Source organism: Myotis daubentonii, chromosome 11 (assembly GCF_963259705.1).
Source record: "Myotis daubentonii chromosome 11, mMyoDau2.1, whole genome shotgun sequence".
Taxonomy (NCBI): domain Eukaryota; kingdom Metazoa; phylum Chordata; class Mammalia; order Chiroptera; family Vespertilionidae; genus Myotis; species Myotis daubentonii.
Genome location: NC_081850.1, coordinates 55629127 through 55655235, shown reverse-complemented (window position 1 = coordinate 55655235; position 26109 = coordinate 55629127). Strand labels below are relative to the sequence as shown.

General features: G+C 46.7%; 1 protein-coding gene across 1 annotated transcript in view; it reads left to right on the top strand.

The window, feature by feature from the left end:
• The window catches only part of GABBR2 (gamma-aminobutyric acid type B receptor subunit 2), a 320004-nt gene that overhangs the window by 255446 nt on the left and 38449 nt on the right, over positions 1-26109 (top strand). Inside the window, exons 12-13 of the mRNA XM_059657467.1 lie at positions 3278-3385; positions 11277-11399. Of these exons, the coding sequence (XP_059513450.1) occupies positions 3278-3385; positions 11277-11399 (231 nt within the window). The remainder of the gene's footprint in view (positions 1-3277; positions 3386-11276; positions 11400-26109) is intronic.

Genomic DNA, 26109 nt, shown 5'->3' with positions numbered 1-26109 from the left:
ATGCCAGCTGCAATTTATATGATTGAGTTTTAGCTAACTTAACTCATTTATATCATTGAGTCTTAATGAATTTAGGCCTCACAAAATAGACAAGTGGCCTGAAAATGATTACTTTAAAAAGAACACACATAAGTCAAGCAAATATAATGCTAAGCACATTGGAGTGACACTTCTACCCGAAACAGATCTTTGTCAGCCACCTGATGAGGTAAAAATGATGCTATTATTTCATCCTTTACCATCCTTTTAAATTTCCATGTTCTGTGTATGTTCATGTTGAAAACTGTTTTTTCTGGTAGGAGAACATGATCAAGATGTATGAAAGCCATTGGTCTTAACAATGGCAACCCATTTGCTTTGGAAGTGTGTTGAGATCACTCAGGATAGGGTCCTCAGGCTGGTCAGCCACCCGGTGTGTCCTGTCCCTTTGACAGCTGACTCCTGGGCATGGATGAACCTGATTTGGGTTAAGGAGACTCTGTTTGGGGAGGGGGGAGCACGGTGTGGGGGAGAGAGGGCTTGACTGGGCCCAGGCGCTGAGTTCCAGGCTCAGCTCTGGCGGAGCTATGTGGCGTAGATGACAGAAACATCTTAAACGCTGTCTCAGCTTCCTCACCGGCAGAGTGGTTTTCTTACTCAACTGACAGCTCCAAAAGCATCCCCCTGGTTTTTGTTGTTGTTTTGTTTGTTTTTATCATATGTATTTAGCCTCTAATAATACAGTCTTTGACTTGTAGTGGCATATACTTAGGATTTTTCAACTTGCAAAAATGATTCCCATTCAGTAGAGACCTACTCTGAATTTTGACCTTTTTCTGGACTAATGATATGTGGTACATTATTCTCTCACTAGAGGCCCGGTGCACAAATTCGTGCATGGGTTAGGTCCAGCCAGCCCGCCCCGACTGGGGCTGATCAGGCCGAGCCAGCCGGAGGAGGGGATGCAGGAGGTGGGCCAGCCGGGGGGAGGAGCTGCAGGAGATTGGCCAGCCGGCCCTGCCCCCGATCGGGCTGGTTGGCTGGCCATAGTGCAAGTCATAGCAACCAGTCATTCTGGTCATTCCAATCATTCCGGTTGCTTGGCTTTTATATATATAGATGATGCTGGGCAGCAGCAGTGAGATAATGGAAGTGATCTGAGCACTTTAAGGTAGGCTAGGCTAAGCTAGAATGGTCCGTCAGTTAGGTGTATTAAATGTATTCTCACTTACAGTGGGTTTATTGGGACATAACCCCATTGCGTAAGAAGAGAAGCACCTGTACTTACTCAGTGAACATAAGAAGGAATGAACAAATGCATGAATGAGATGATCTTTAAGATCCTATGAAACTCTAATAGACTAGGCATGTATGATCTAGTCATTGAATGAGCTCAGGTCTAAATTTTCAATAATTGGCTCCTTCCCCTCTTTGTTCTGTTCACTTTCCTGGCATTATAATATGGGTGATACTGTGGCCATCCTATGCCTTCTCTAAAGGACTGATTCATTCTTGCCTGTCTGATTTCTCCTTGTTTTTGAAATTTAAAAAAAAAAAGGTAAGTGCCCACCTGTACGTTGTCAGCATTCCTACCTCACATGTCCATGTTTCTGAAAAATAACTGTAATGCTGTCATCCTTTCTGGACTTAGAGGGTTTAGCATTGTAGTCTACCTAGCTTGTTCCTATTTTCACAAATAAAGTAGAAAGGAGAAATGCTTTGTCTCTGAAAAGCTGGAGAGCCAAGTGTCCAGGAAGGCAGAATGAAGGGACTCCATGAGGGCACCTGGCTGGAACATTTCTGGGAACTTCCTGCACATGCTGACAGCACACTTGGGCTGGGCGAACCTGCTGTGTCCAGTTCCTCTGGCCACCAAGGGCCTGACCTGCCTAGTCTAGCCTGGCTATCTCTCTCTCTTACCACATCCACCTTCTTGTGTTCAGCTGAGGCAGATGAGGACTTTTCAAAGGAAATTTAGCACAATAGAGCTGAGGAAAAGCAGAGGAAAAACCAAAGCCTAGAACTAGAGTTCACAGAGCAGCCAGCTTTTTTGTCCCAATGAGCAGGAGGCCCCAGTGGCACACAGCCCGGGGCTGGGCCCAGCCTGGAGCTAGGCGAGTGTCCTGCCTATTGGAGGGTGTCCAGTCCAGCTGGTGAGGATGAAGTCTGGAGAGGCTGATCATGATGGCAGTGCAGGCAGGGAATGGGCATTCAGAAAGCGCCCAAACCTAACAGATGGTGACTGGCCCTTTGCAACCTGCAGGGATCCAAGCTATTGGTGCCTTTCAAGGCTGGCAGTTCCCATCAGTCACCATCCCAGGGCTGGGGATCAGGGTACATCTTTGTCCTGGGGAATAGGCAACAGCCAGACAGAGTCTTAGTCCTGAGCAGGGACCCATGGTCCAGCATGGGTTCAGGGACCAGGCTGGCCTAGCACTGAGTAACCAGACTCCTGAGGTCGCAGTTCAGTAGGCACTAAGTGGCCTACCTGTGGTGGGAGGGCCGGGGTGGCTGGGCAGCAGAATCCGGGCAGCATCCGCTCCTCTCTTCCTCCAAATGCCTGAGGAAAGAGGCCCTGGGCGGAGTGGGAAGGTCCTAGCCCTTTTCCTCTGGCCTTCCTCCCTAAACGAGCAGCCCCTCATGATGGCTTGGAGCTGGCCTGGTGCACAATGTGTCCTCCAGGGCCAGCTCTAGCCAAGTCCTGCCTTTTTCTACCAAAGTGCTGGGTTTGCTGAACACTGAGAGGGCCCATCACGGGCTCGTTCACCTGCCCAGGCTCAGCCCCTGTGGCTCAGTTACTTCCTCCACCCACTGCCCAAAACACAGGACCCATAGAAGGTTCCGGGGCCACTTGGTCTCCTATAGATTCAAGTGAAGAAACAGAGAGGGCAGCAATTATGTTCCCTTCTGCAGGTCTGTCTCCCCACATGGAAGGCACTCAAGGAAGAAGGGAAAGAGGGAAGGCCAGAGGGCTGTCCTGGGGCCCTCAGTGAGCCCTGAGTGGTCCTGGGCCTTTCATGCCTCTCTCTGTGGCTGGCTTCCTTGGGGCCTAATCAAAGGCAGGATTTGAATCTCAAATGCCTCAGTTCCCAGGGCCCTGGATCCAGCAAGTGGCTGATAGAACTAAATGTCTATCAAATTGAAATGCGATTGAAAGACTGTTGATATTAGTAAAACTCTATGAAATGTAGAGTGTCTGTTCCCATCATCTAGAGTCCCCTTGTTGGGAAACTCTCATAAATGACGGGGTCGGTCCACCTAGGAGGGATTAATGCTTGTGTTTTCTCATGGCCTCTAGGTCAGGACCTGGATTCTCACCGTGGGCTACACAACCGCCTTCGGGGCAATGTTTGCGAAGACATGGAGGGTCCACGCCATCTTCAAAAATGTGAAAATGAAGAAAAAGGTAATCACTCCTTCTGTTTCAGGGTGTCTGCAGTGTCCAGGTAGCATTTATTTAACAAATATTTATTAAGCATCTACTATGTGCCAGGCACTAGGCTATTTGCTGGGAATTCAAGATAAACACAATCCCTGCCTCACCCCACCCCATCTATACCTTCAGTCACTTGGGAAAATCATATAGTTAACAAAGGGTTTCCCATGCACAATGATAAGGGCTGATCAGGGACATATGGGGGGGAGTGCTGGGGTAAGAGCACTCAGGGAAGGCTTCATGTAGTAAGTGTCACCTTGCTGAGGCTGGAGGGTGAGTGGGGATTATCCAGACACAGGCTGGGGAGTTTTCGAGCACTATAGAAGGAGCAGTGCACAGAGGCCTGGGGAGGGGGAGGTGTATTCTTGTTGCTGAAAGAGGTTCAATGTGGCTGGGGCACGGAATTCGTGGGGACAGGGTAGAGAAGAGGCTCCGGGGGAAGGCAGAAGTCATGGTAAGGAATCTGAACTTTAACTTTCGGGCACTGGGATCCCTTAAAAGAGGGGAATGATACAGGACAGGGACCTGATTTAATCATTCCGTGTTCAAAGAGGTCCTTGGAAGACAGTTCTGTCTTCATATGGGTGGAAAGCATTTGTCACCAGCATGCTGACTAAGCTTGATTCTTAGGATGTCAGAGAGAAACTTTCTCCACCACTGTCCCTTTAACTCTTCCAGTGGTGCTTCCTCCCTTGCTCCTAGATAAAATTTGGGGCAAGTCTCCTGACTTTGAAGGTCCTCTGTCAGCAACTAATACGTGGAGTCCCTCATAATATCCCAAATTTCAAGCTGCATTCAAGGGCACAGCTTCTCCCTCCCCAGCTCAGCCCTGTGGCAGGCCTGCCACTGCCCTGGGAGAAGGGGTGCAGGTGGGCTGTTTTTCTCTTTTACCAGCTCATTCCCAAGGTTTCTGAACCCTCCAGAGTTGGAGCTTGGAGTAGTAGAAGGGGCAGGAATGACCTTACTTGCCAGTAGCTGACATTGGGCTTGCTGGGCCTGGCGTGGATTAAGCAGGCCCTTTAGACTCTCTGGGTGTCTTTGTGGGTTTTCCAAAGGCCCCATTACTGGGACTTTCTCTCCAGCGGTGCCCTTGACAGGGGTGAAATACTCTGCCAGTTGGCCGTTGTGGCTTCTCCCACCCTGAGCATCTGGCGGATCCCCCTCTCCTGGGCTCGGCTCACCCTCCAGCTTGTCTTGTTCAGGGCCACACAGCACTCCCTTGCCCTGTGAGCCACTTCTGCTATGCAAGAGGCACTCGCACATCCTTCACTCTTATAATCTCAAGGATTTTGGATTGACCCCACTGTAACAGACGCCCCCTTTTTTGCCTCCTCCCCCCACCTCAAGGGCAGCTGGCCAGCCTGTCATCCCCTCCCATAGGCTTCTCGGATAACAGAGCAGCATCAGCAGCATCTAGGACAGTGGTTCTCAACCTTCCTAATGCCGCGACCCTTTAATACAGCTCCTCATGTTGTGGTGACCCCCAACCATAAAATTATTTTCGTTGCTACTTCATAATGTAATTTTGCTACTGTTATGAATCGTAATGTAAATATCTGATATGCAGGATGTATTTTCATTGTTACAAATTGAACATAATTAAAGCATAGTGATTAATCACAAAAACAATATGTAATTATATATGTGTTTTCCGATGGTCCTAGGCGACCCCTGTGAAAGGGTCATTTGACCCCCAAAGGGGTCGCGACCCACAGGTTGAGAACCGCTGATCTAGGAGCGTATTAGAAATGCACCTTCTCAGTTCCACACCCTCCCTCCCCTGCCCCAGCCCTAGGAATCCTGGTGGGAGCCCAGGAGCCTGCTTCTCACCAGCCCTTCCCAGGATGCTGATGCAAGCCAAAGTCTGAGAGGCACCGAGGGACTTCCTGAGCCCTCCTGCTCTGTGGCTCTGGTTAGAGAGGGGCTCTGCCACTAGGACAGCTCCATCCTGGCTTTGAAGAATCGCAGTGTTGATTCCTCTGTGCCCACACGTGATTCATCCATACTGTGATCTGTAATAAAGAACCAGCCTTTATGTCCCATTACTCATGTGATTGGTGAGCAAGAACACTGATTATCTGGTAACAGTTGACAAAACATGTCAAGAAGACTATAGGAGTTGAGTTGTCTGAAAGCTCCCCAGAGGCAGAGCTGTGATGTGGCCACAGCCTGCTGCACCCCTGGGAGTCTGGGCACCTGAGAGCTCCAGCTGGTGGTGGGCCTAGGGGTCTTGTCTGAGAAACTGCAAAAGGCTCTGAGTACAGATTTGGTCACCAGTTGTGTCTGTTGTACAGATGATCAAGGCCAGATGCACACACCATTCCATCAGGAGAAACTCCTGCTCTCGGCCTCCTAGTTACTCCAGGGGCAGGTTTGCAGGGCCACATTCACAAACCAAACTAGAGGAGTTAAAGGTGGAAAAGAGACCTTTGTCTCATAATTGGAAACTCAAGGCTGGGAACCAGATTGTTTTTGAAAGGGTTGTGGTAGTTGCAGGTCAAAACTGGGATTGAATTCTCCATGCTTTTCTTTTATATGGCCAAGGTGGGTTTTTATTGTTCAGTTTCATTGTGGTTTTATTTTTAGTTTAGACTTTTTTATTAAAATGGACCCCTTAATTTTTTTTTACTGACGTATATAACTAGATTTACAAAAATTTGTAAATGCAATTATACGCTTTTTCTCATATAGTCTTTTTATCTTTTTCTTCTTTCCCTGGCTCCCACCTCCTTGTCCCTCCATCCACGATGGCATGCCCTCCCTAAATGCACATACATAAACTCCACCCATATGGCTAGATTTTTTTTTTTAAGACATTAAAGGAAAAGAAGCCTATTGACATGTGGTGATTTAATGCTCCCAAATTCGGTATTTTTATAGCATTTACTCTTTTGTCTAAGGGCCAGTCATAAACTCTTGAACTGAGAAGCCTTATTGCAGTCTTTATTCTGCCTCTCACTAGAGCCGAGCTGAAATGTTGGATGAGGGCAGTAACTCAGAGACGAGATCTTCTCCTGTGGGCAGAGGGGGTTTGTTGTTGTCTTTTTTTTTTTTTTTTTTTTTTTTTTAGGGAAAAGAAAGTTCACTACAAATATTACTTGATTCCATTGCCATCAGTGACATAGGGACATCCACTCAGGCCTTTATCCAGGCTCAGCTTGAGGAAAATGCCAAGAGAGGAGTTTGAACAGCTTCACTAAAGCACCAGCCATCTGAGTGACGCAGGAAGGCAGGGCCACTGTGTGGCACGACCCGGGAGACACCATTCACACTGTATTCCCCCGGGAATGGTGTGCCTGAAACTAGACAAGGAGTTGGTCCTAGAGACGTCCAGTCTGAATCAGTCAAAAAATATCTGAAGGTTTTTGAAGAAGTAAAGAAATGCCTTTTTAGGAAACCAGGAGTCAGCTGCTGCTTCTGTAAAGAGCCAGAAAGTAACTTTGTCAGGCTTTGCAGGCCGTACGTCTCTGTTGCCACCACTCAGCTCTGCGGTTGTAGAATAAAAGCAGCGGTATCCATACGTGAATGGAAAAGGCTGTGTTCCAATAGAACTTTATTTATAAAAACAAGCAGTGGGCCATATTTGTAGTTCACTAATCCCTGTTCTAACAACAGTGGGAAGTGACATGTAATAATAATAGCTGACGTCTGTTGAACAGTAACTGTGAGCAGAGCTCTAGTAATCTCACGTGGTTTGTGTAATTATCACCCCCATTTTGTAGATGAGGATACTGGCTCAGAGAGATTACAAGACTTACTCAAGATCATATAGCTAGTTGTAAGATGAAACTCAGATCTGGTTCCAGAACCTGGTGCTTCCTCATTCCTGGGTGCCTTCGCTCCCATCTCTGTCAGTGAGGATGGAGCGCTAGCAACTTGCTAGCCTCAGAGCGAGAAAGGAGCATGATATAACAGAGAGAAGAGGAAGCTGAAAAATAAGGAAGTCAGGGAAGCTGATGGGAGACTTGTTAGCCTTGCCTAACATGAGGATTCTCTGGTGCTCAGGCTTTGTATGATCAGGTCAGTGCTATTTTTTAAATTTAAAAATTTAGATCTCTTTTTAAAAGGCTATTTTAAATCACCCCTCCTTGACCTTCTATTGTGTATATGTGTGAGTATTTATCAAGTTATTCACAATCAGTATCCCTCACTATCATGCATGCTTCATGTGGATGAGATATTTATGTTTTGCCCATCCCTGTGCCTAAAATAGCTCACCTTGAGTAGGCGCTAAAGTTTTTCTGCAATTAATAAATGAAATGTGGCTTAAATCCATTCAGTCACAAACACGAGCCAAGTGCCAGGCTTTGGAAACGGTGCCAGAAGGAAATGAGACATGTCCTTCCTCTTATTCTCAGAATCTTCCAACCATGGATCCATCAGTGTGATCATTAGCCCTGGGTCTAGTAGAGCTGAGGTGCAATATCACATTTGCTCCTAGATGTCACTGCCAGGCACATAAACAGAATTGCTAATTGTCAAAACCCAAGTAATGGTCGCCAAATAACACATAGCTGCCATTTGTTGAGCATCTTCTCTGTGCCAGACACTGTAACTAGGTGCTTTCAGTATATCTCCTTTTAGTCTTATACCAACTCTGCAGCTTCGGGCTCGGTGATCCCAGTTTTAGAGGTAGGAACAAGCCCCAGATCACATTTGTCAAGAGCTGGCATTCGAATGAGATCTTCTAAATCCAAAGCCCATGTTCTCCCCTTGGCACCACACTTAGAGGTAATACATGAGCCTCCCTACTCCCTTCGTCCCTCTGCTCCTTGCCATTTTATAGATGAGAACTGCAGAATGAGAGAGGAAGTGATTTGCCCAAGATCACACAGGTAGCAAGAGATGCAGCCACAAATACTGTCAGTGCCAAATCCAGGTCCACATCATCTCAAATTCTGTTTTCTCACTGCCCCCTGCTACCTCAAACTTCATACTTGAGCCTTAAAATTGGGAAGACTATCACATTTATCAATGGGAAGTTCTGGTGCTCATCTTTGAAGGCCAGCTGTGCCACATGGATGCCTTCCTATTCCGGCACCAGCGGAAGAGGTGCTGCATCCACTCTGAAGGGAAGTCTCCACCCCTTGCAGGTGACTCCTTCAGTGTGGCCACACCCCATGTCTCTCAGCTCTTTCCCTTCAATGTGCCACTTCTTGTCCAGTGTATACTGTGTAGTCCCAATAGGCCCAAGGTTTTGTGTGCTGGAGTGTAAGGTGTTCCGCACTTCTGTACCTTATGGGAAGAGAGCAAGAGAAAATGGCATGACTGAGTAAGTTCAAGGTCCTTATTGCCTCCTGGAAGTATGACTATGGGAAGAGTCGTAGGCCTTTAGTCTCATGGGAAAGCCATGGCAGAGAAGATGGGATCTGGAGGTGCTGGCACTTACTGGTGGGGGAAATTTGGGGAAGGGAGGGAACTGAGAGGCTAAAGCCAGATGGACAGGGGGATGCCCAGTGTTTGTGGCCTCGGCATCCTCTTGTCCATCCTGGCAGCCACTGCTCTGCATCTTGCCTCCTCCCTGCTCACCAGGACAACTACCCTAGCTTCTAACTGGTCTCCTACCGCAAGCCTCTGCCTCCAGTCTGAAGACTGCTCCTATCACACTGATGCTTAAAGATGCTCAAGCCTCCAGTGGACCCTTGTGAGGCCCCATTGTGTCACACAAGCTCTCCCCCTCCACCTAGCCCTGTCTCCAGCCACCCTCTACCCACCCCACTCATGCTCAGCCACACACAAAGCCTGAAGGGTGAAAAACACAACTCAGCCACAGAGTAGGGAAAGGTTAAGCAGCAATGAAGTGCACTTGCTTGGAGAGTAGTCAGACCAAGCTTGGGAAAGGCTTGAATGCCAAGCAAAAGAGCTTGGCTGAATTTATCGTGTGCATGACGGGGAGTCACAGGAGACTGGAACCAGGTGATATGACGTGGCCCCTCCCTCAGCTGCCATCTGAGGAAGTTCCTCTGATATTGCAGTGCTGCCTCCATTGCCTGACATTAACCTCCTCCCAAGCCCCGTGCCCCCCAGCTCCTCCCTGTGAATCCACTTCCTCCCCTCCAACACCCCCTTGTCATCATCCAGGACAAGTCCGTCTCTCCTGCCAACCCTGGAGGGCAGCACCGGGGTCTGTCCATCTCTGTGTCACCAGTGCCCAGCGCAGGGCCTGGCACTGAGTGAGTGCTCAGGGCATGTTTTCTTAGAGCATCATCCATCAGCCAATGCTTATTGAGTACTTTTTCGCTGACAGGTGCTAAGAATGGGGCAATTAGCAAAAACCAAACTGCACAGAGCTCACAAGGTAATAGGGTGACAGACATAAATCAAATCATCAGAAACATAGTGTGAAGTGGCTGCTCGTGGGGACATCAGGGTGGGAGGGTGCCAGCAGAAAGACCTTCCACGGGTCAGGCACAGCGTGGGCAAATGCTCAGGGACTCCAACCGCCCTGGGTGAGCACCACCCTGCGAGCCTGTCCTCCGAGTCCTAAGCTCCTCCGGCATTTCCTCCTTTTGGCCCAACTTCTCAAGGCTGGCAGGGTGTTGCTTAGCTTCCCCGAGGGCAAAGGTTAGCTGGGTTTATGAAAAGCATCAGCGGTTCCTTAGATGCTTCTGGAAAATCTCAAGGAGGGGGCTTTGCCAGCGCTTGCCCCAGGTAAAGTGGTTTTGGTAGATTGGATCTCTTCGGCAATAACTCAGAGATACTTTCTTCCTGTTCTTTTCACGGTTCAGCTGCAAAGAGGTCCCTTGAGTTTCTATTTCTCCTTTAAAAATGGCTTTAATCATTAAAAGCCAGACCTGGTGATATTTCTTAAGCTTCTGCCTCAGCTTTGTTTATTTTTCTATAATCTTTTCTAGAACTACTTCTTCACATTAGCTTTTATTGGAGGTGGGGATGGTACATAAACATGCAATGAGTGAAACACAAGTTAGCTTTGGCACTGACAGCGTTTGTCCCCAGGCCAATCCCTACCAAACGGACAGAAAGTGGGGTGGGAATTTCATAGTGCAATAAAGATATCAAAGGCTGCAAAGACGGATGGAAATTATATTTCTTCCTTTTATATGCCTTCATCTCAGTTCAATCCATCAAATTCCCTACTGCGTGCCAGGCCCTGCTAGGTACTGAGGGTACACAAATAAATGTTAACTGAGAAGGGTAGACGTGTATACAACTTAATACAATGTTGGGTCGGTGCTGTAAATATTGGAGGGTATGGACCCTGGAGATAGGAGAAAAGTGGTTCCAATCTGGGCTTCACCTCTTAGTAGCAGTATTACTCTGAGCAAATTACTTAACCCTGCACTAGCCTCAGTTTCTTCATCCATAAAATGGGAAAAACAATGTGCATCTTTAGATATGAGATGATGTATGTAAAGCCGTCAACCTAGAGGCAGGTTGTTCTTACTACTATTACTACTCCTGATAATGAAGTATCTGAACAGTGCTATAGAAGTAATTAGTTCTGCTGTGGGAGTGAGAGGGGACTTCATGGGGGAGATAACAATGGATCTGGGCCTTTAAGATTATTAGGAGTTTGCCAGACCGGAAGAAAAGAGTGTTTTGGACAAAAGAACCAGCTCCTAAATAGGAGTGGGAGGTGAAAATCACAGCAGGGCCGCAAACTAGGAGTTGTCAGACTTAACTAAGTGCAGCGTGTGTGTAAAGGTGGCCAGGCCACGCTCGGGAAGGACCTTGAATGTCCAGCAGGGAGCTTGGCTGGTTTATCCTTTGAGGATGAGTCTCAGGAGATTCTCCCACTGAGGGTGACCCGATTCCGTCACTCCCTGACCCGGCCCCTCACTTCTATCTGGGAAGTTCTCTTTCTCACATGCACTGCGTGCTGCTCTCGCCCTCGCTGCAGATCATCAAGGACCAGAAACTGCTTGTGATCGTCGGGGGCATGCTGCTGATTGACCTGTGCATCCTGATTTGCTGGCAGGCTGTGGACCCCCTGAGAAGGACGGTGGAGAAGTACAGCATGGAGGTAAGCGCAGGCACCAGTAGGAGGGAGGCCCTCGGGACGCTGCTCCCAGACACCTGGGGACAGAGGCAGCCCGTCTACTCGGCTGCCCACGGTACACTCCTTGAGAAGAAATCAAGATTGTCACGGGGAAATCATCACAGGTCCACATGGGCCCACGTTCTCTATCAGAGACATCTCATTATTTCTGCTTTCCTCCGTTTGATACCAACATTATTTCAGGAAGGCCAGATAGACCGTCTTCACTCCTGGGGCGGTGGTGAAAGAATTTGTCTAGGTATATTGATATATGCAGAATTACGGGGAAATGTTGGGCCGCTGATATGTGTATATTTTCTACACATTGTAGAAATCTCCATTTATATGATCTACTGGTCCAGAAATTACATTGCATTGTTATTCTCTTCTTTAAAATCAGTTCCCTAATGAGTGCTCCTAGGGAATAAGCATGCTGAGAGCTCCTGTGAGGTACTATATGATTTTCAAAGTGTTAAACAATAGATTTCTTTTCCCACATTTGATATCAGAAATTTGTTTGTTAAAATAAAGAACCTTACATAAAAGTACTGTTAAACATATATTGGAATAGTCTTGCATTCAGCCTTGCCCTTCACTCAGTGATCTTCCCAGGATTCTTAAGATTAGGGAAGATCAAGATTAGGGAAGCATATTTTTGTTGATTTTCTCTGGAACAGTTAAAGATGCCCTAGGTAGAGAGAGCCGGCTGCGCAGGGTGTGCTGTATGCTGTGATTTCTCTATGGAGTAGTAAATTCTGATGAGAAAACTGGAATTTTTTCCATTTCTCCTACTGCATGGTTAGGGAAATTTTTTTGTGGCTTTCAGTGTGACTTCTTAAACTAACCTGGAAACCATTGTTTTATGCATTGCGGCCAGAACCTTTTATCCTTCTGGACAAGAAGGTTTTCTAGCAAATAAGATGCCCAGGGTTTGCGCAGCACAGTGAGAAATTATGCAGTCAGAGTGGTGGCCGAGGATGCAGTTTCTAACAGCGTGGATTTAGGAGGGAGATTTAGGGCTGTGGCCTTCGTCTTGTTGCCTTAGGTGTACATCCTTCCTGGGAGGAAGCAGACCCAACAGACCCAGACAGATCCAACACTGGCTGTGCCCATGGATCAAGGGGCAGGAGCTCCACTGAGGTCACCTGGGTAGCAGGCTGTTTCCAGAAGGGAGGTGCTATCTGGTCGCCATTCATCCATACAGGTGGCAACGGAGTAGTCCTGTCCCCCAGCCCAGCCCGGGGGATTCCTCATCCACCACGCCACCACGGGCTGGGCAATGTGATCCCATTGTAATGATGAGGAAACCGCCTGGCCGGCATGGCTCAGTGGTTGGGTGTCAACCTATAAACCAGGAAGTCACGGCTCATTTCCCGGTCAGGTCACATGCCCGGGCTGCTGGCTTGATCCCCAGTGGAGGGCGTGGGGGAAGCAGCTGATTGATGATTCTCTCTCATCATTGATGTTTCTATCTCTCCCTCTCCCTTCCTCTCTGAAATCAATTCAAAACAATTTTTTTAATGATGAGGAAACAAACCCAGAGGCTATATAATTTAACCAAGATTACTCAGCAGGTTAGTGGCAACACCACTGACTACCCTCTCATCTACTACCCCACCCTGCCTTTCAGCACATGACAGCACTTTGCATTTTTAGGGGTCTTCATAGACCTTTGGTCATTGGCCACAGATCTGTGAAGCAAGTAGGACAGGGGAGTGTGCCCACATTCTGCAGATGAGGACTAAAATACAGTCATGGCCAACTGAGGAAAGAAAGAGAGGGAAGAGAGGCCAGTCGAACAGAGCCCTCGGGAAGACCTGGAGTAGGGCAGGTGGACAGAAAACAGATACAGCTGGCTTGATACTGAGCCCAAGGGCAGGCAAGGACATGGGCACAGCTATATTCACTCAAGGTTAAGTCAGGGCTGGGCATTCACTAGGGGTCCGCAGGCTCCGGCTGTGGTGGGGAGAGGCTGTGGAGTTGGAGTCAGCCTGAGTCAGCCGACTCCAAAAATGGATCTAAGAAGCCTGTCCCCCTGGACCTTTTCAAGGTGGTCAGTCTTGTGCAGTCCGATTCTTTTAGTAAGTGATGGTTTGCTGTCATCGTCTTCCCTTCCTTCCTTCCTTTCTGTAATAAGTCCTGCTGCTCTCAAGCTCTGAGCATAGAACCCTATCCCTTGCCAGACCTTCCAGGGCAATGATTCTCAAACTGAGGAGCTGTGGGCTGCCATGGAAGTGCCTCTCTGTATAGAGAGAAAACTGAGTCTGGGGCATACGGACCTTCCCAGGCCAGGCTGGAGGAGAGCCAACTCTGGCTCTCAACTCAGATGCCCTGTCTCTGTGTTTCCCTCCAGTTATCTGCTGAGATTTCTCGCTAAACCTTTTCTGGCCTGCTCCTCTTTTCCTCTTATTTTAGAGTTTCCCTGTCACTCTGTTGCCATGGTAGCAGAACCCTTTGATTTGTTGAACCACAGGCCTGTCGATTTATTGTCGTTTATCCACCAAACAGCGCTAAGCTGTCATTTGTTTTCTGTCAGACCCTCATCTGTCAGACACAGTGTGATGACTGAGCAGCATGCCCAGGGGATGAGGAGTCCAAAATTCTCCCCGCGGGACTGTTTTTCCTAGGACCTCCAACAAGAGAGAAAATCTACGCTTGGGGGAGAGGTGATCAGAGATCTCTGTGGTCTGTTCCCTCTTCCCCTCGCCTGCCCCAGATGCCTTAGATTGTTCCGGATACTCTGAACACATCAGGATTCCACTCACAGCCCTTGCTCTGTGTTTCATTTTCAAGTCTGTGCCCATGCTTACCCCTTCTGGAACCTTCTCTGACAAGTAAATGAACTTCAGTCCCAGGTCCTGTGTTACCACCAGATTTACAAGCCGGCCTTTCTCTACTCCCGTCCCTGGCATCCTGAACATTCCTCTGTGGGGACATTTCACATGCTGTTCATCTGTGCTGAGTGCATCTCTGACCCACCCCACTCATCCCTGCTGGACCACCAGCTTCTCCAGGGCCGGGCAACTGCTGAGCAATCTCCCTCACTGCCCAGCCCAGCACCCCCCACACATCTCCCATCTTCCACTGGGGAGATTGAGGTGAGCACAGCAGCCATAGCCTTCGATTTTACGTTGCCCACAGGCTAGTGGGGGCTGATAGACATGTAAACAAATAAGAATAATTATTTTAGATTGCATAGGTTCTGATAAAAAAAGAAAAAAACCAGAATGAAGAGTTTGAGAATAACAGGGAGAACCCGTGGAAGCGATTCTCCCAGTGACAGTACATGCAAGTATCCAAGGGATGAAAATCAGATTCTTAAGGCCTGCTGGAGGCCTCCCAGTGCCACATCCCCATTCATTGTCATGCAGTAAACATTTACATAGCTTCTGTTACGTGCCAGGTATATTTTCTCTCAGTCTATGTCTTGACTTTTCATTCTCTTAACATTGTCTTTTGCAGAGCAGAAATTTTTTATTTCAATGAAGTCCAATTTATCAATAATTTCTTTCATGGATCATGCTTTTGCTGTTGCATCTAAAAATTCATTGCCAAACCCAAGGTCACCTAGATTTTCTGCTGATATCTTCTAGAAGTTTTATAGTTTTGCATTTTACATTTAGGTTTCTAATCCATTTTGAGTTAATTTTTGTGAAAGGTGCAAGGTCAGTGTCTAGATTCATTTTTATTCACAAAAATGCCTGCTTGTTCCAGCATTGTTTCTTGAAAATACTCCCTTTCTCCACTGGATTGCCTTTGCATCTTTGTCATAGGTCAGTTAACTGTATTTGTGTGGGTCTCTTTCTGGGCTCTTTATTCTGTTTCATTGGTTTACTTGCCTGTTCTTTCACCAATAACACTTTGTCTTGATTGCTATAGTTTTATAGTAAGTCTTGAAGTTGAATAGTGTCAAAGTTCTCTGACTTTGTTCTTCAATGTTGTGCTAGCTGTTCTGGGTCTTTTGCTCCTCCATCTAAACTTTAGAATCAGCTTATTGATATCCACAAAGTAACTTGCTTTGTAATTGGGATTGCATTGAATCTCAATAGACCAAGCTGGGAAGAACGGACATCTTAACAATATGGAGTCTTCCTATCCATGAACATGGAATATCCTTCCATTTATATAGATCTACTTTGATTTCTTTCATTAGAGTTTTGTAGATTTCCTCATATAGATCTTATACATATTTTGTTAGATTTATACCTAAGTATTTTGGTTTTGATGCTAATATAAATAGTATTGTTTAAGTTCAAATTCCAATTGCTCCTTTTTGGTATATAGAAAAGCAATCAACTTTTGTATGTAAAGCTAGGGTTCTACAACCTTGTTGTAATTGCTTATTAGTTCCAGGAGGGTTTTTTGTTGATTCTTTGGGACTTCCTACTTAGACAATCATGTCATCTGCAAGCAATTTTATTTCTTCCTTCCCAATCTGTATACCTTTTATTTCCTTTCTTGTCTTATGTTTATATTAGCTGGAACTCCCAGTACAATGTTGAATAGGAGTTATGAGAGGGGGCATCCTTGCCTTGTTCCCAATTTTAGGGAAGGCATCTAATTTCTCACTATTAAGCATGAAATATAAAATAGTTCTGCTGGCCAAAGCCGAGAGTACCTTTGGGGAAGTGACAGGGAAGGCAGATGATGCAGACAGAGCCGGGTTGTTAAGGACCATGTGTGCTAAGCAGAGAAGTTAAAACTTCAAAGTTAAAGACCATTAATCAGGAAGGTGACATGATCAGATTTGCCCTGGCTGCAGGGTGAGAACAGATGGGGAGGTGAGGCTGGAGCCCAGAGATGGCTCAGAGGTGGTCTTTGCTATAATCCAGGCAGGAGCTGATGGCGACTCAAAGCAGGGCAGTTGCACTGGAACAAAAAGAAGTAGGTGGATTTGAGAGATATTAGGTAAGCAGACATGACAAAGCTTGCTGATTGATTGACTCCAAGGGGTGGGAACATGGAGGCAGCAAGGACAATGCCCAGATCTCTGGCTGGTTGGTGGATGCTGGATCTCTTCAATGAGGCAGGGTGCAGAATGAGGAGTGGATTCATTTCTGAGCGGAGGGGCTTGGAAGATTTTATGCAGGGTCCTAGAACACAACGGAGCAGTTTGTCCAGTAGATAGAGACTCGAGGGAGGGGCACATTGAGGATGGGAGCTGAGGGAATGAGTGTGGTCCCCAGAGAGTGGTATAATAAGAAGTGAAGATGTCCTCACTGGAGCCTTGGGAACCACTAAGCGGTGATGGGAACAGGAGGAGAAGCCAGGAAGGGGACTTCAAAGTGGTGGTCAGAAAGGAAAGGAGTAGCCAGAAGAGCCACCCATGGGCGGGGGCACAGGCGAGAGAGCTATCCATGCAAAGGGGAAATGTGAAGAAGGAAGAAGTCTCCAGGGACAGATGTCCTAGCCCTAGACCAAGGCGAGGACTGACTGGTGCCCTGCCCATGACTCGGCCCCGTGCTGGTGCTTGGTGCACCTTTGTTGCATCTCAGTCTTGCCTTCATCTGCTTTACGGTCTGATAGAAATATTGGCTGTTTCTGCACTTCAGATATAGCAGGTGTGGATAAATCTGCCAAGTATGTTTAAAAGGTTTTAAAATGTAATTTGTATTGTTGGAAAAAAGGGGAAAAAAATTCTCCCATTTTGAACACCTACTCTACTAGTGGCGATGGGAGTAGGTGTTGGACATACAGGTCTGGAGTTCAGGGAGAGGTGTGGGCTGGAGATGGGAACGTGAATGCAGACAACATAAAGATGAGATGGAAAGCCTTGGATGAGAGCACCAGTGGGGGCCGGGGGCAGGGGTGAAACAGATGGAGGAGAGAAGGGGACCAAGGACATTCCCTCAACACGCCAGTGTTTGGAGATGGAGGAGGTTGGAAGGAAACAACAAAGAAGACCTGTAGGGAGAGCCACAGAGATAAGAAAACAATCAGATAAGTTTGGTTTCTAGGAAGCCAAAGGAAGAAAGTTTCAAAGAGAAAGTTTGGATGAAGTGTGTCAAATGCTGTTTTTAGATCAAGTAAGATGAAAACCAAGAACTGACACCATGTATGTGTGTGCATACACACACACACACACACACACACACACCCATCTGGGACATTTTTTTCTTTTAAGAAAAATAATTTGAGTTAATTTCCCCAAAAGTAAAAGCAGTGCATACTGATGGTGTGAAGACAGCCTGTGAATCTAGGTGGAAGGGTGGCTTCTTTTGTTCCCAAGCCTTCCTTCTATACTAGATCCCCGCCATTCTGAATGCTTTTGAAGCAGAGAGGAAATGGAGGACAGCACTCAAGGTCACTAAACATTGACACCCAGGAGAGCCACAGGGCAGCCACTGAGGCCGCACCCTGAGGCTGCCTGCACTCCCCGAAGCCTTCGCCATCTGTTTCCCAGGCAAGCGGCAAAAGAGATGGGATTATGCGCAGCACAGTCACCCACGGGAGCCATGTGTGTGGCGTTCACTTGCGGAAATAGCGGAAGGCTGTCTCCACAGACTACTAAGCAGCTCCACCAAGAATCCCCTGCACTCTGGGTTCTGTGGCTTTCTGGATATTTGGTCAGTGATCAAGTTAAGGGCAGTTTGGGAGAGGGGAAAATTTCAAACTTCCCTCTATATTCCATACTTTCACCAACCTTTTTTGTGGAAGCAAATGGGGGCCGGGGGGGGGGGGTCGGAAATCATGGTCTACATTTGGCTTTGAAACTGGTGGCTTATTCCACTTGTTTCTATGGAAACAGATATTGGAAGAGGCAAATACATAGTTTTAAATAAGTTTAACTCTTAGTTTCTACCTCCCTCTACAGTTGCTCTAAAAACTCCTAAAGCAGACACTTTCTAGAAACATCTGGTATCTTCATAAAGCTTGTCTAAGCCCCATGTCACTCTATTCATTTGGAAATAAAGCGACATCAGAATGGCTAGGGTGAGCTGAGTGCTGAAGACCAGGATCCTCTCTGCTCTGTGGGCTGCTCACAGGCAGCCTGGTGGCCCAAGGCTTAGGATGCTAAGGGTCACATTCCAAATGATGGGTCATCACAACCCGTCCTTGACAGTGGGACAGGTCTTTGTCATTCACAGTCATCCACAGGGTATTAGATGGCCAAGCTGGGGCCCCAGCCAATTGCTGACCAAGTTCCTGTTAGCTGAGGGCCTCCTGGGTTGGCCTGACTCCTCTCAGGAAAGGGCTGCATTATCTGAAACTCTGATCTTATCATTCTGCTATTTAAAATCCTCCCCATCTGCTAGAGGAGGAAGCCCACACTCAGCCGTTCAGCAGGCCCTCACGGATCTGGCTCCATTTCCCTCCCAGGCTCGTCTCAGCCCCCTTCCTCACTCATGTGCTGAGCCATTGGCACTTCACAGCATCATGCTCTCCCTTACTCCATGCCTCTGTACGTGCTTACCCTCTCCACCCAGAATGCTCTCCTCACCCTCCCCGCCCCCCAATATGCTAACTTCATGTGAAAAATTCCTGCTTGACCTTCAGGCAGAGCTCAGAAGCATCTTTTCCAGGAGCCTTTGGACCAGCAGCTCCTTGGATGCCTCTGCCCAGGCCCCATCTCACCCTGTTGCCCCTTTTCTGCTCACACCACTGGTAATTATCTGCCTGTGTACCTGGCCCCCCAGTTCATGACCTCCTCAGAGGCCGAGGCCATCTGTGTGTCCTCAGCACCCACTGGCAGGGCCTGGCTCAGATTAAGTGCTCAGTAAATATTTATTGAATAAATTGTCCCCTCCACCTAGAATTCTCTCCCCATGCCACCATATGTCCAACTTCAACCCATCTGTCTGGGCCCATTAAACCAGATTCTCCAAGAAATGTCTTCACCGAGTCACAATTTAATTTAATATTACACCCTCACCTTTTATCAAGGGCCCATTTATGGGGCTAAAGCTTCCAGTTGAAGAATGATTCAGCATCTTCTATAAAGGACTGTTGTTCAGTGTGTGACTTAGTGCCCCTGAGATAAAAGGGCCACAGGATAGATCCTAGCAGAATTTAGCACCAGGAAATGGGCTGTGCTCTCCCCATGAACTTGTGTCTACTTCCTTCCTTCAGTCAGGCAATTGTAATTCAATAAGCCACTCTCTTTTCTTTTTAACCTTGGCTGCCAGAAAGTTGGAGCCAAATTCAACACTCTGGGCAATGACCATCTTATCTCAGGTTCCTGGAGGATTATCTCTTGTACTGATCACTTGTGTTTATTTCTCTAACTGTCCTGCATGTTTGGGCTTTTACTGTGTGCTGCCTCAGGCCCTTTGGGAGAGGGAGCAAGATGTAAATTGCAGATGAAGTTATTAAAATGAGAACATTAGGTGCGATTTAATTGGAATGATATGCCAGAGAGACATTTTAAGGATGTCCACAGACATTGGCCTTCTGGCTTGGGTCCTGGCTCAGCCCAGGCTGTGGTCAGCTGTGGACCGTTATGGACAGATGGCCTCTGCCGGCTACAGCCGTGTTTCTGGAACACCTCGTGTCAGAGGCATCTTAGATTTGTGAGTGATTGAGTTTTATTTCATGTTCCTTGACGGCATCTCTTATGCCCTCGGGATGCACTTGGGCTCCAGAGACCCCTCAAGACACAAAACAAAAGTCACAGCACCACCATGGGCACCAAGGGGACAGCCCTGAAGTGGGAGACTCTGGTCTCACCTGTTCAGTGCTCTCCAGGGGATGGGCTGTTTACTAGAAATTCTCAAGTCCATGGAGCAGACAGCTGGGAAACTGTCTGCAATCCTGGCATCTTCTGACTACTGTGTGCCCTGGTAAAGCCATTCCAGTTGTTGAGAAAAGACAGCCCTTACATTTTGATGATTTTTCCACACATCCATATGAGCAGAAACATAGGCTTTTCCTCTTTTTTGGTGGGGGAATTCCAACCAAAGTACCTCTTTGTAAATGATGCATCAACCGGGCACTCCTTCAGCACTTATGTGGCCACCAAACTCAGGCTCCCTTTAGGCCTACAGTCTGATGGGCAAGATTAGACACACACAGAGTGGCATCTTCTCTATGGCATGTGCCTGCAGATTGACTCTTGGTTTTAAGTTTGAGTTACTATGCTGAGGTACTGGCCTTCCTTTTCTAAAATGAAGCTAGGATTGAATTCAGACTTAATGGGTAAAAAAATGAGTGAGAACATGTTATTAGTCAGACTGTGCTAGGTTTTACTGTGGTAACAACAACAAAAGATGAGCAACTCAATGGATTAAAACAATAAAGATTCTTTATTCACCATGGAGGGTCAACTATAGCTTGGCCATAGCTTTTTAAGTCCAGGATATAGCTGGTGGAGCACCTTCTGGGATGGTTTTGGTGGTAGGGGAAAAGAGTGCATGACAGAGTGTACACTGACTTTTAGAGTTCCCACTCTAAAGTGTCACATGTCATTTCCACTCATATTTCAGTGGCCAGAACATGTTAACTCTCCATGCATGAGTTCAGTGGGGCAGGCAGGAACAGTCCTACCATATGCCCAGAGGGGAGAGAAAAGCAGATATTGGTGTCCAACCATAACAACTACTGTAGTCAAGTCCATCCAACTTCCTATCGCTGTCACAAACATCGCCCTATCCACTAGAAAGTGAGTTTCATCAGAACACAGAAAGAGGGACGGTTGTAGTTTATTTACTGCCGTATCCCCAGCACCTGAAAAAGTGCCTGGCACATAGTACACACTCAATAGATAATATTAGTTGAATACCTGAATGAATCTAGCCTTAGAGCCATCTTACGGGGTATTCTCCTGCAGACTCTACTGCCAAATCCTATCCTAATCCATCACTCTGCCCATCTCCACTGCTACCCCTGAGGTCCAAAGCACCACCATCTCTCATCACCTGGCATCCAGAAGGGGACGCTCTGAGCTAAAGCTACAGTTGGCACACAATGGACAAGAGGTAGGATGAGAATAAACAACCACCTTTATTGTTTAAGCCACTGAGTTGTTGTTTATTGTTGTTGTTACCAAAACTTTATAAGCAAGCTCTTGCTCTCACTCATTGCCTCTTCCAATCCATTCTCACATGACAGAGGAATCTTTTTTAGATATAATTCACATACCATAAAATTCAACTTTAAAATGTATAATACAGTGGTTTTAGTACATTCATAATGCTGTAGAGCTATCCACTTTAATTCCATAAAAGTTTATCACCCCAAAAAGAAACCCTGTTTATTTTACCCATGAATCCCCATTTCCCCTTCCTTCCAGCCTGTGGATTTGCCAACTCTGGATATTTCATATCAATGGAATCATAGAATATGTGGGACTTTTTTGTGTCTGGCTTCTTTCAGTTATCAGAATGTTTTTAAAGTTCCTCCACGTAGTAGCATGTATCAGTTCTTCATTCCTTTTTGTGGCTGGATAATGTTCCCTTATATTGATACGAGAGGCCTAGTGTGCAAAATTCGTGCACTCAGAGGGTTCCCTCAGCCTGGCCTGCACCCTCTCGCAGTCTGGGAGCCCTTGGGGGATGTCTGACTGCCACGGAGGCAGGAGAGGCTCCCACCACCACTGCTGCGCTTGCCAGCCGTGAGCTTGGCTTCTGGCTGAGCAGCACTCCCCCTGTGGGAGCACACTGACCACCAAGGTCAGCTCCTGCATTGAGCATCTGCCCCCTGGTGGTCAGTGTGCATCATAGTGACCGGTTGTTCTGCAGTTCAGTCAATTTGCATATTAGCCTTTTATTATATACTAGGGGCCCGGTGCACGAAATTCGTGCACTGGGTGTGTGTGGCGGGGAGTGTCCCTCAGCCCAGCCTGCCCCCTCTCACATACTGGGAGCCCTCAGGCGTTGACCCCCATCACCCTCCAATCGCAGGATCGGCCCCTTGCCCAGGCCTGACGCCTCTGGCTGAGGCGTCCGGCCCGGGCAGCGGGGACCCGCAGCTGCAGCGGCCCCGCGATCATGGACTCCGCTTTAGGCCCAGGCAAGGGACCCCTAGCTCCTGGGACTGCCAGCTTCGACTGTGCCCAGCTCCCATCGCTGGCTCCACCCCTACTTCCTGCTATCACTGGCCAGGGCAGAAAAGGCACCTGATTCTCCGATCATGGCTGGGGGGCAGGGCCGCCTTTGCCCTGCCCCCCAGCTCTTAGCTCCCCCCTGGGTTTCCGATCCCTGTCAGTGGCAGGGGGCTTCTTCCTGCTTTCCCTTTCGCCTCCCTGCATTGTGCCTACATATGCAAATTAACCGCCATCTTGTTGGCAGTTAACTGCCAATCTTAGTTGGCAGTTAATTTGCATATAGCCCTGATTAGCCAATGAAAAGGGTAGCTCGTACGCCAATTACCATTTTTCTCTTTTATTAGAGTTGATGATACCACATTCTGTTTATCCATTCATCAGTTGATGGATATTTGGGTTAGTCTCACTTTGAATTCCACTTCTATTAAGAATGCTGTTATGGGCATTCATAACAAGTTTTCTGTGAATATATGTTTTCCATTCTCTTGGGAGTGTGTGTGTGTGTCTGTATGTGTGTGCAGAATTGCCTGTTCACATGGTATGTTTGTTTAACATTTTTAGGAACTACTAAACAGTGCCAGAGTGGCTACACAATTCTTCATTCCCACCAGCAATGTATAAGGATTCCAATGACTCTACATTGTCACCAACTCTTATTTATCTGCCTTTTTTATTATAACCATCCTGCCAGTGTGAGGTGGTATATCATTGTGGTTTTGATGAGAATGACTATCAAATGACTAATGACATGGAGTATCTTTTCATGTGCTTATTAGCCATTTGTATATCTTCCTTGGAGAAATGTCTTTTCAAGACCTGTTTTTAATTTAATTGCTTGTCTTTTTGTTGTTGAGTTATAAGTGCTCTTTATATGTTCTGAATATAATACCCTTGTCAGATACATGATTTGCAAATATTTTCTCCCATTCTGAGTTGTCTTTTCACTTTCTCAATAGTATCCTGTGATATACACAAAATTAATTTTTTTAAATATATTTTATTGATTTTCTACAGAGAGGAAGGGAGAGGGATAGAGAGTTAGAAACATCGATGAGAGAGAAACATTGATCAGCTGCCTCCCGCACACTCCCCCACAGGGGATGTGCCTGCAACCAAGGTACACGCCCTTGACCGGAACCAAACCTGGGACCCTTGAGTCCGCAGGCCAGTGCTCTATCCACTGAGCCAAACCGGTTAGGGCTACACAGAATTAATTTTGATGAAGTTCAAAATGTATCTATTTTTATATTTATATATTTTTATCTATTTACCTATATTTTCTTTGATTGTTTGTGCTTAGGTATCATAGCTAAGTAACCATTACCTGATCCAGGTTATGAAGATTTATTCCACTTGAGTTTTCTTCTGAGTTATATAACATTAGCTCTTATATTTAGGTGTTTGATGTATTTTTAGTTAATTTTTGTATATGGTGTAAGGTAGTGGTACAAATTAATTCATTTGCACGTGAATTTCTAGTTGCCCAAACACCATTTTTTGGAAAGAGTATTCGTTCCTCATTGACTACTCTTCTAATGCCTATTGAAAATCAATTGAGCATTGCCGAAACTGGTTTGGCTCAGTGGATAAAGCGTCGGCCTGCGGACTCAAGGGTCCCGGGTTCGATTCCGGTCAAGGGCATGTACCTGGGTTGCCGGCACATCCCCAGTGGGAGATGTGCAGGAGGCAGCTGATCGATGTTTCTCTCTCATCGATGTTTCTAACTCTCTATCTCTCTCCCTTCCTCTCTGTAAAAAATCAATAAAATATATTTTTTTAAAAAAATCAATTGAGCATTGATGTATGGTTTATTTCTGGCCTCCCAATTCAATTCCATCAATCCATATGCCTATCCTGATGCCAGTACCACACTGTTTTGATGACAGTAGCTATGGTAAGCTTGGGAAGTGTGTGTCTTCCAACTTAGCTCTTTTTCAATATTTTTCTGACTATTCAGGGTCCTTTAAAATTCCAGATGAATTATAGAATCAGTTTTTCTATGTCTGCAAAAAAGGCAGTGGGATTTTCTTAGGGGCTACACTGAATTTGTATATCAATTTGGGAAAAATTACTGTTAACAATATTAACAAGTCTTAACTGGCCTCTGACATTCTGTCTCACCCTGCCCTGTTTCTCCATCACATCACTTATCCCTGGTGTTCTCACCTGTTTTCTGTCTTTCTCCACTACAATGTGAGCTCCATGAGATAGGCCTTGTATTTCTTGGTCAGTGCTTCATCCCTAGCATGGGGTCTGGCAGGCACATAGTAGGTGTTCAGTATATGTTGCTTGAATAGACAAGTGAATGATGAGCAAAGGAAAGCATGAATGAATGAATGAACAAATGAACAAATGAACAAGCTTCCATATCATGACTCTTGTCAGCATTGACCACCTCTGATCAGGTGATGCAGTTGCCCAGCAGCTGGCTTAAATTATTAGATGAATATGTTGAGTCTGAAAAGAAAATTAAATAATATTTTAAAAAGAGGAAGGCTTTTAAATGATTTTAAAGATAGTTTAGATTTGTGGTTCTTAATTCTGGCTACATCATCCAGAAGAGATCCTTTTTAAAATACTGGTACTCAGGTCAAAACACACACACACACACACACACACACACACACACACACACACACACTGATTTCATTGGTTGGAAAGAGGCCTGGACATTGGGATTTTTTAGAAGTTGCCATGGGTTCTAGTGTGCAGCCAGGGTTGAAGCTTTCTGGACTAGACCTCCACCAAATCTCAAGGAAGGGCCCAGGACTGCAGTTAGGATACCAAAGTTAGAAACAGATTCAGGACAATACTTGTAAGGCTAAAGTATAAGAGAAGAAAAGCCTGAATCCAAGAAACCTGAAGTTTCTTCCCAACCCTCACCCCCACCCCAGCTGGAGAACGTGATGGTGACAAATGACATGCAAACTCAGAGAGAGGGCCACCTGGCAAGGTTCACCTGTGCAGACCCCACAGAGCTTAATGAGCCCCCAGTGTCATGTTTTTCTGAAAATCCTTAAATCATCAGTTGAATAATTGTCTCCCCAGTGGAAGACAGAGAGCAAGGAATAGGAAAAAAGGAAAAACTACAAGATCTCTATTTCTGCAGCATTGTTCACTGCAGGAGGGAGGTAGCGGGTGAGCAAGTCCAGACCAGAACTTGAGGTAAGTTAACACACTGCCCTGCAGTTGCAGGAAGCCACCAACCACAGAAACCACAAAGGGCCAGGGAACCACAGTGTCCAGGCACCTCGGCACCCACAGTGGCTCTGAAATGGAACCACTAGCCACTTGGTGAGATGTTCATTATTTTCTGCCATTGGAGTTTCTCCGTAAAGTGGATTCAACTCTAAATACTGAGTCATTTTGACCTTGACATAGGACAGAATACTTAACATGACCCAAAGATGCTCAATTCAGTTTAGAGGACACTGATAGAACTTGTGGGCCCCTCCTAAGAGCTCAGGAGACAGCAATCATCTGGGGGCTGCCCAATTCTCAGTGCCCAGCCCGCACTCCCCCGTCCTCCAGACTGGAACCCTCACCCCAGGTCTGCACCACTTGGGTACAGGTACTCAACGGTTGGCAAACACATGCTGTAATAACAAGAGTGCCTCAGGTTTCTGCAGCAGGCCGTTTACAAAGCACCTTGACATCCCCACTTTAGAGAGGAGGAGCCTAAGGCTGGAGAGGTGAACTCACAGGCCTGAGATG